Source organism: Apium graveolens, chromosome 7 (assembly GCF_009905375.1).
Source record: "Apium graveolens cultivar Ventura chromosome 7, ASM990537v1, whole genome shotgun sequence".
Classification (NCBI taxonomy): Eukaryota; Viridiplantae; Streptophyta; class Magnoliopsida; order Apiales; family Apiaceae; genus Apium; species Apium graveolens.
Genome location: NC_133653.1, coordinates 174,520,341 through 174,530,105, shown reverse-complemented (window position 1 = coordinate 174,530,105; position 9,765 = coordinate 174,520,341). Strand labels below are relative to the sequence as shown.

At 31.8% G+C, this 9,765-nt stretch overlaps 1 protein-coding gene across 4 annotated transcripts in view; it reads right to left on the bottom strand.

Moving 5' to 3' along the window:
- Nucleotides 1-955: 955 nt before the first annotated feature.
- Nucleotides 956-9,765, bottom strand: part of LOC141670640 (uncharacterized) — a 49,287-nt gene continuing 40,477 nt past the window's right edge. For 3 of the 4 annotated variants that reach the window (XM_074476583.1, XM_074476585.1, XM_074476586.1), the window contains 12 exons: nucleotides 8,908-8,979; nucleotides 8,406-8,470; nucleotides 8,122-8,224; nucleotides 7,906-8,037; nucleotides 7,614-7,757; nucleotides 3,689-3,796; nucleotides 3,308-3,358; nucleotides 3,159-3,236; nucleotides 2,945-3,058; nucleotides 2,558-2,754; nucleotides 2,082-2,151; nucleotides 956-1,580 (listed from right to left, as the gene is read on the bottom strand). In XM_074476583.1, coding sequence (XP_074332684.1) covers nucleotides 1,392-1,580; nucleotides 2,082-2,151; nucleotides 2,558-2,754; nucleotides 2,945-3,058; nucleotides 3,159-3,236; nucleotides 3,308-3,358; nucleotides 3,689-3,796; nucleotides 7,614-7,757; nucleotides 7,906-8,037; nucleotides 8,122-8,224; nucleotides 8,406-8,470; nucleotides 8,908-8,979 — 1,323 coding nt within the window. In that variant the 3' untranslated portion in view covers nucleotides 956-1,391. Of the gene's footprint in view, nucleotides 1,581-2,081; nucleotides 2,152-2,557; nucleotides 2,755-2,944; nucleotides 3,059-3,158; nucleotides 3,237-3,307; nucleotides 3,359-3,688; nucleotides 3,797-7,613; nucleotides 7,758-7,905; nucleotides 8,038-8,121; nucleotides 8,312-8,405; nucleotides 8,471-8,907; nucleotides 8,980-9,765 lie in introns of those variants that run through there. The other variant, XM_074476587.1, reaches the window with a different exon arrangement.

The window sequence follows — 9,765 nt, the reverse complement described above, 5'->3', positions numbered from 1 at the left end:
CACAAAAAACAAGGGATAATATAGTAATTCCTGATTATTACATGGAGTAAATTATTACTCCCTTTAGCACCACTCTTTTAGCATTTCGAATTTATTTTAATAAAATTGTGACATTTTGATCCATTTCTTAAGCATTTATATATAATACTTCTATATTCCAAATCTCCTATATTCTTCTTCCACGACGTACCATATAACCCTAATAAACCAGAGATCAAGCAATTTAGGTCAACTACTGCAGCAGCCAGCAACCCATTATTATCAATTATCAAGTGACATAAATATCTGATATGAGAATTAGAAGTTAATTTTGCATATTCTGTCTATAAATATTATATTTTCTCTATAACATTATATCCAAATACCCCACCCAAGATTGTATATTATATTATCCCGATGCCCCAACCAAAATTAAGTGTCATGTACATGTAACAATGTAACAAAACTTTGTAATATTCCTACACTCTACCCGGTCTGATGCATTACATGATACCTGAACCGTAAATTGAGAAATTATAGCATGACACCCCATGTCGTGTAGACACCCAATTTGGGGTGATTGTTGTGTACCATGAGTCAGATCAAACCCATGACAACACATACGAAAGATATGAAAAGGAAAATGATATTAAGATAGATAACTATTCTTGTATTCATCATACTTGCGTCTTATTTGCTTGCACATGTTTGATATTTGTAATCTGCATGTTATTATATGGTAACTATGCTCATTTAAACTTATTATTCTATTACTTTTGATTTAAATTATGTGATTGACATTTTTAGTGATTTTATTATTAAATCTAGCTAGTTTATGTACAACGAACACTTTGTTGTCGACCTTTTACGACTAGTCAGGCGACTTGTCTACTATTCTTCTCAAAGTACTCGAACATCGAGGCTCGACTCGGCGCCATGATAACCATGGGCCAAATTACAGATAAATATCTTAAAATAAGCAAAATCAACATCCTGATACAACAAATATACTCCAAAAGTGGCATTCAACGTCTGACACCCCCAAACTAGTGAAAAATTAGACCACTAGTTGGTACTAATCACATAATACCATACAAGATTACAGTTTCTAGTAGCAGACCAAAGCATCAGGAGTGCAAAACCGCACCCTGTGCCTTTGTTTCCGCAAGGCTCTCAAAAAAACTACTGATACAAATATATTCAGATGGTATGTACCAACTCAAATTTTATATTCACAAAAGAAATAATCGAAACAGGCACAACCAGATCTTGTGACAACACCAATATGAATCCTTGGAGCAGAACTCAAAAGGCAGATGTGCAAACACCACTGCCATTTTAAGGAGATCTCCAGCACTAACATTCGAAGATTCAACAGTAAATGCATGTATCTATATATGGGGCTACTGTTATCATATCGTCCTAAGAAACCCACGAACTTCAATAAGAAAACTGTGTAGATTTTTCCTAAATTTCTGATAGTTCGGACGATCGAGAGAAAAAGATAAATTGTTTGAGCTTGTGAGTGACTGTAATGCATTACCCAACCTTAATCTGAGTACTGGATTTGCTTGTCTTTCTATCAACTCGTTACCCAGTCTCTACACGAAACATCACCCAGGAGTGAGACTTTAATTGGATATTATGTTAGAGATTATATAAATAAAGGAAACAGAATATCTATTCATCATAAAGCAACACAGACCAAAATTACAATTATAATCAATAAAATTAAATTCTGAACTAGACATCCCAAGACCATTTGTGTAGACGTCACAAGCATAATTTCAGAAGATAACACCATCATTAGCACACACCTCCAGAGATGCTTTCATGCTACTGTAATTATTTCTAAAGCAAAACACATCCAATTTTTGTGTGTGTGTGTGTGTATGTATGTGTGCTTCAGGTACGTCTTATTCTGAAAACATGGCAGACCCCTTTTAACCAAGCAATTAGAGAGGTTAGTTATTTTCCCTCTCCTCAACCCCCACAATAATAATATTAATTCACCACATGAGAAAACGTACCATACAAATAATTCAATAATGTGTGTGCTCGTGTAAAGTTGTACATGTTTAAGTTATAAATATGATAGATACCTGATACAGAACCTGTTCACAGAGGATTAATGGAAGCAGTGCATCTGCCGCAGAACTCACAAGATCAGTGCTGAGAGTGGAAAGAGAAAAAAAGATTAGACTGAAAAGGGGGAAAGAATACTGCTAATACATCCCCCCCCCTGCCACATTATATTTTCTTTTACAATCCAGAGTCCAGCAGCCCCCAACATTGATTATTTTTGCAAGACAGACTTTAGTCTTTTATATAGGTCCCCTACCTCTACTCAAGCACAAATGACTTCACTAAAAGACTTAACCCTCAACCTCAAAGTACTCATATTCTTGAATGCGAGTACGCTAGCACTAGAGCACTGCCCCTTTGGCAAATGTACCACAAGTGTTCTCTGCCACTCCATTACCTTAGGAGTTATCTCTCATTTCCCTATTATTTATTAAAAGCGTGATATAAACAGAATTCACAACAGTTCAAACATATTCCTAGTGTTAAAACTTACCTGTAATCCTCAAAGAGAAGGAACTGCAGTAGTAACTGAGTGAATTGGCTTAATATTCCTTCCTGCATTTTTCCATTGAGATCCTTATAACCTGAAGCATGCGGGCCGAAACCAACTTTACCAGAAGCTGTTTCCTTAAAGTGGTACGAAGCAAGTGCTTTCAATGCTCTTAGACACATGTCAACAACTTCAGCATCCTATAATACAAAATGAGATCCAAAATGAAAGCTGAATCACCATACATGCATACCAAAATACAACAATTATTTTAACAATATAAGAATCCCTCTAAGTGTACGGCAATCAAACTTAACACTTCCATTTAAGACGACTTAGTGTAAATGCAGCATATGGTACATATACTTGATGTATATACAACACATTTACCTGATGACGAAGGCCAAATTTAAGAGTCTCGCGTATATGAGAAAATGATTCAGCATTTAGTTCCAACAACATCTCAGGATAAACCTCCAACAGATGTGACAGTAGCGCAAAGTACTATTTCATATACCAGAAATAATTAAATTTGCAACGAAATAACAAGTCTATTATGCAACAATATAAGAAGTCTAGAATTTATCAGAATGAGAACACTTACATCATGACAAAGCCTAGGATATTTCAGCATGTCTAAAGTAATCAGTGGGTTAACAATATGAAGACCCGTATATACAACCTGTAAGATTTACAAGTGTTGGAACACAATTACTAATATTAGGTCAAATATATACCCCATGAATCTTATACCTGAGAAATACTTGTCCCATGTGCCTCAATTGAATCTGATGAGAAGTCCACCTACAACATTTATATCTATAATTGAACTAATACTGACAAAAGATGTTTTTGAACATAAAGCTTGAGATAGCCCTTTCTATTATATATATATATGGGGAAATTATCCACAGCCAACTTGGCTGGGATACACCAGCCGCAATATTACATTGCGGGCTGCCGCAATGTTTCATTGCGGCGGGTGAGTGCACCCACAATGAAACAATGCGGCTGCTGTATCCCATCCAACGATGGCTGGGGATCAGTTCCCTATATATATATAGATATATGTGTTATATATATATACAAATATATATATATAACATATATATCAGTAATTGGAACAAAGCATACCAGATCCTTCGAGCATAAATTTGAAAGGAGTTGCAAGAGGGCCCGCAAATCTTTATATTTTTCGATATTTGCTTCACTTAGTAAGCTGCTTGAAAGGCTTAGTGATATCTAGAACAATTGTATGTTTTATAATCAGAAATCAGAAATCAGAAATCAGATGGTGCATCATATCTACCAGTACTAACTTCACAAGTACCTTTACATTTTGAAACACAAACTGAGAGAAGATCTCTGTCACAATATTGGTTCATTTCAAATAGTACTAACATGATCTGAAGCATCCATTAATCTTAAATGATAAAACGATGTTTCATTTTCTTTAAATCCCTTTTCAATTGTTGCTGCTTTTTTGTCACAATTTATAAACATAGAATACAAGAATAATAAACCGCATCAAAAGCCAAGAGATAAGCATTTCTCTCTCCTCGTGGGCCATATAAGCAACACAATGAACTCCAATATCAGAAGATAACTTTAGAAAGATAAAATATCAGATAAAAGACAATCAAAAACTATTTTTCCGCCTTCTATGTAAACTCATATCATGCATTTTAGCTACTCGTCAAATAGAGGATGACTTCTACAATATTTTGACATTCTTGTTATCTTTTTTTAACTATATCCCAAGAATGCGAAAATGAATATAATAAAGTCATACAAACATGAGTTGCACTTAAACAATCAACAACTATTGTTGAAGGAACAGGCAGACCAATTAGTTCGGTAAGGCCTACATACATATTTGTTTTCCAATACTTTAATTTGGTTCAACATTTAAATGTTAAATTTAGCTTCATAAATACTTAATTACTAATTAATTGTATATTTAGAAGTTAATAGAACCTTTATCATAATTAGGTATCCACTTAAGAGTTAACACATCTCTAAAGTTTATCAATCCATATCTACATCTGTTAAAATTGACCTATCTGACTATATCTTCCTTTATCTATATATTAGCAGAACATGGACATAAAATTAGTGAGACATTTTATTCTCGTAAAATTACAGATTTACCTGTGTATTAACTATATTTAAAAAATTCTTTCTATTGGGAATCGAACCCAAGTCTAGCCACTACCTTATAAAGTTCAATACCACTATGCCAATACGCATTTGTATTTTATAATTATACTCTTAATATGTATTTGTCACATTAGAGTTATAGAATAATATTTTTTAATCATCTTTTTCTTTTTATATATGTTGATTTAGTTACCTATATGTTTCTAAAAAATTTAAGTTACTATTAAAATTATAATACTATTCAATATTTAATATAGAAAAATAACTATTTTACAAAATAGATAAATGAAGTCACAAATAACATGTAGTATTTAATAATGATGTAACACTTTTAAAGTAATCGTTATAATACATAATTAATATGATCAGTATACACTTATACGAATAAATAATAAAATTTATGATACGAGTTTACTAAATATTGATATGATGTTTATTACATATAAGAGATGATTATTCATTTATAATGATCATGTATACACTTAAAAATTCATTATACGCGTTTGTTCAATATTGACACCATATTTTTATGAAGTAATCCTTAGATTTAAATCACAAATACAAGACATACGGACATTATATCGGCTAAATAAATAAAAAAAATACAAAATTATAAAATTATTTATTAATACAATCTAACAATTATTTGTTTGAATATGATAAAAGATTATATATAATGATTGATCAGTCAAAAAATATATTATATGTTAATGTTACTTATACACAGCGTTCTAAAAATCGGAACTCGGAGTCACGAGTACTCGTATTACTCGGGGAGTACTCGGAATGTGTACTCGGATTAAAATCGGATGCCTTAAATATTTCTTCTTTAAAAAAATTAATTAATAGTATATATATCATATAGTAAATTCCATAATATTTTAAAACCGAAATCAACCGGAAAAATACATATTACTCTCAATTTTATCAACATATATTTCCTAAATAACGAAAAGATAATTATTAATTGGTTCATATATCATGCTTGAAAAGCCGAAATTAGATGAGCTTAAGACTCAAAATCATCGTCAATTTTGTACATAATAAGTAATAAATAGACAATAGGTTGAGATAAATGAGTGAATTTTCAAAGGTTCTTAATTAAATAATAAGGATATTATGTTATTTCATTTTTTTATTTTTTTTCATTATTTTGGAATTTTTAATATCAAATCCGAGTTGAACCGAGTTTGAGCCAAATAATGCCGAGTTTGATCTGAATTAAGCTCAAAACTGGGTAATTACCCGAGTCATAAAAAATCAATTCATAAATGAGTCCGAGTACTCATCCGAGTTATCATCCGAGTCGGCCGATTTTTAAAATACTTCTTATACATCATAGATCATGACGATAATATGTCATCTTGATACATTTTTTTAGGAAATATAGTTTTCAACTTAAATGCGTAACTGTTAAAATGATAATTTTCCAGAACAAAACAGACAATCAACAATTCAATTAAATAGGGTGTTGACCTCCAATGGAACAATTTTACTAGGTAACATTTCAAACATCACATATTGAAAATAATACACTTTTTAGCACACTAAAATGCAATTTAAAGGGGTATTTTTGAGAAAAGCAAGGTCATTGTAGCGCTTCTTCTTTCCACAAATTTTTGATTCTAAAAGAAGACTAGAAATTCATATTTAATTAGCGTTTACACAAAGCCTATATTCGTAGTATACAAGAAATGCGTCCCGAACAGACGTATTTATACAATGTAAATTTAAATTGATTTTATTAGTAACCACACATACAATTTATATATAATATGTAGGCCCATTCAATGCTGTTGTGTTATTTTATCTGATCCCCTACACTCATAACATCTCTCTATTAATTAATTATAATTTTAATATTTAAAAGTTTATGATTGCATCTCAACACGTTAATATCACCGCATTTCTGTCTAGAACTAAAAACCCAACACGCTCTATGGTTTTAGAGTGCCATAAATGAAAATTATTTTGACCTTTTACATTTATTTTGTGTTATTATTTGAAAAAAAAAATCATAAAATAAATGATATTGAGAAACCTTATATCAAGTACAAATTGAAATTTTTTAGGCCTAACTGCCACAAGTTCTCACAATAGTCACATAATTACATTGTGAAATTTTGTAATATATGTTAAGAAATGCACATACAACGTATAAAATAATGACAAACATTTAAATGTCCAAAATTTTCCCATTACTTGACTATTAGTCAACTTGACTTGAAATTCTCAAGTCATTCACAAATGTTGTATTAATTTTTTTTAAATATAAACACAAATTCGATTACATGGCACATACAAGATAACAAGAACATGATTTGTCTGGTTATATTAATCGGTTTTGATTGTTAATCGATTTATATTAGGTATTCTTATAACCAAAAAATATAATTACCTGCTGCAAACAAAAATCTAGAAAATGACACGTGTCTCGCACGGGTTATTATGCTAGTTTTGAAGTTATATAAAGTAATATTTACATATATAAATCAGCTAACTGTAACTTGCAATATTTAAAAAGGAATACTGTAAAATGGAGAAAATGTAATGTAGACAAGAAAAACTAGTTATAGTACATGGACAGGTTGATAGATGCGGCCTTGTGAAACAGGATTTGAGTGAATTTTTTTTGGTACTAATTATCATGTTTCAAAGAGGCTCTACTGGATTTTTTGAAGGCAAGTGTGACGAAAACGATCAAAAAAAAGTATTAGAAGAACCCTTATCTTTGGATCTACAAAACAAAGTAACTTTATGTTCGACGTTATTACAAAATTAACAACAGCTAGGAACTCTGTCCTCGTGAACTCTAGCTTTATATAAAATTATATAAAAATTTCAGCTTATTAGTTTCCTTCAAATATATATGACTTGTTAAATGAAGAAAACTTATTACCTTTCCAATATTATAAGAAGAATAAAGCTGAAGCAGCCGCATGCAGAAATTAACTACAATTGCAGTTTCTTGAGCTTCTAAGTAGATAATTTGTCCATCCACCCAGTCAACAACAAATTTGAGTAGCAGGTAGATGACTGTAGACTGAAAAAAAGATCGGTATAAGCATTTTTACAGTAAAAGAGCACTTGATTGTTGGCAAATCCAACACCATTATGCATTTAATGTATTTAAGATATCAAAAAATCTGAAGCGGAACGAAACAGCCAGAAGCTTATAACTATATTTGCACCTCATTTTTGTAGACTTCAAGCAATTTGGTGATAGGGTTCATTACAGACAATCCCATCTCAAAAATTGCTTTTTGAGTCCGAGGTTCAGATGCACTTGAAGCACCACGAAGTCGCTCCAACAAGCATGTAACCTACAAAATTTTAACCAGGGCACGTTTACTATCTATTAGCTGCAAGCAAATTTTTCAAACATATCTCACTATTAGTGTCTTTACCCCCAGGATAACATCTGGTTGTTGAGCTACATTTTTCAGATCACTTCGGCCAGATACTTCCACCAAGTAACGAGTCATATGACTAGTAAGATCTCTTACATACCTTCAAGGTATTGACAAGCATTAGAACATATAATTGTACAGAATGCATTTAAAATTAGTCATATGACTAGTAAGATCTCTTACATACCTTCAAGGTATTGTGACGAGCATTAGACATATAATTGTACAGAATGCATTTAAAAAACGAGAAAACAGAAAAAAAGAAGAGAAGTATCACTCACTGGTTCGCTGCATCTACATTTCCTATGCCAGAAGCTGAGACAACAAGGGTCTGAGAAAGCGAACGCTGTGAAATAATAATTCATAAGAAAAAAATGCAGAAACCATCTCTTTGCTAATACAGGAGAAAGTAAACGGGCTGGCGAGCATGGAACAAGAGGTTCCAATTTTTCAAAGTAAAGGGAAGAGGCAGGAAAAGAATTGACCAATGTTGCATGTATCTTTTAATTTAGGCTCTCATTTCTAAATTTTGAAAAGGAGGGTAGGAAGGATAGATGTCCAATTCTGGTTTCAACCAACATATATATGCTTTCCCAGGTAAAAACTTCTGGAATATTAATATATACTAGCTCGTTAGTTCAGACTAATATCCGTTGGCATTGTTCCTCCATATCTTACTTAAGTCTTACACATGTAAGCGAATAAATTATATATTTCTATAACTCCCTTCCAAATAGTGTTTAACAACTGGTAATAGGAAATATCAGAATAATAAGTTAATACCTGGTGGGCAGTATTTAACGAAAACAATTTTTTATCACCGGCAAAAATGCTTGCCAAGTCACGCCATGACTCCTGAAGGATAGGTGAAAGCAAACTATATTTAGTGACAGTACAAATAGTAAAACAACTAGACAATCTGTACAGCTAGTTCCAGAAAAAACAAACAAATATTTTACTAGAATAAAATAGATAAAATGTTAAAGAGTTAATCTCCAAATTTTTAGCAACAATGTGACCTATGTTGTATCTTTCAAGTTTCAACTGCTAATGCCTCAGCGACAACTGAATAATTAGCACCAACACTTATCTAAATACGTATACATCTATATAAGAAGGCACAATAAGGTTGATGCACATGGTCCAGATGACGTTAAAAGAAAAATGTGCTGAAGGACGCCGAAGATATGCTATATTATACATGTGTTACCAGAGGCACAAAAGTAGCCCAAAAGGAACACTCCCCCACCCCCTAACAATACAATTGTAGTAGGGATCTCAATTTATCGGAATAGTTTATCAAAAAAACTGCATTTGTTGACATTCGTTCGAATTGGATTTTACCAAACACAGTTTCTTGAATTTGTTTTTCCTGTCTAAACCCGAAAAATTTTGGATTTAGATATCTACTCGCTACACTCTAAAGTCATACTCTACTCTGAAGTCAGATATCTTATCTTTTTTTATTAGCGTCCTTTAACACTGTACCTGTCACATCTCTGTCCGAGAAGCACACACGAGCATGCATTTAATATTTAATAATAAGTTATTTATATTTTATTTAAGATTATAATTGTGTTACTGGTTATTATTAATAATGAGTTGGTGGAATTTAGTATCAAATGTGCAAAATATTTATAT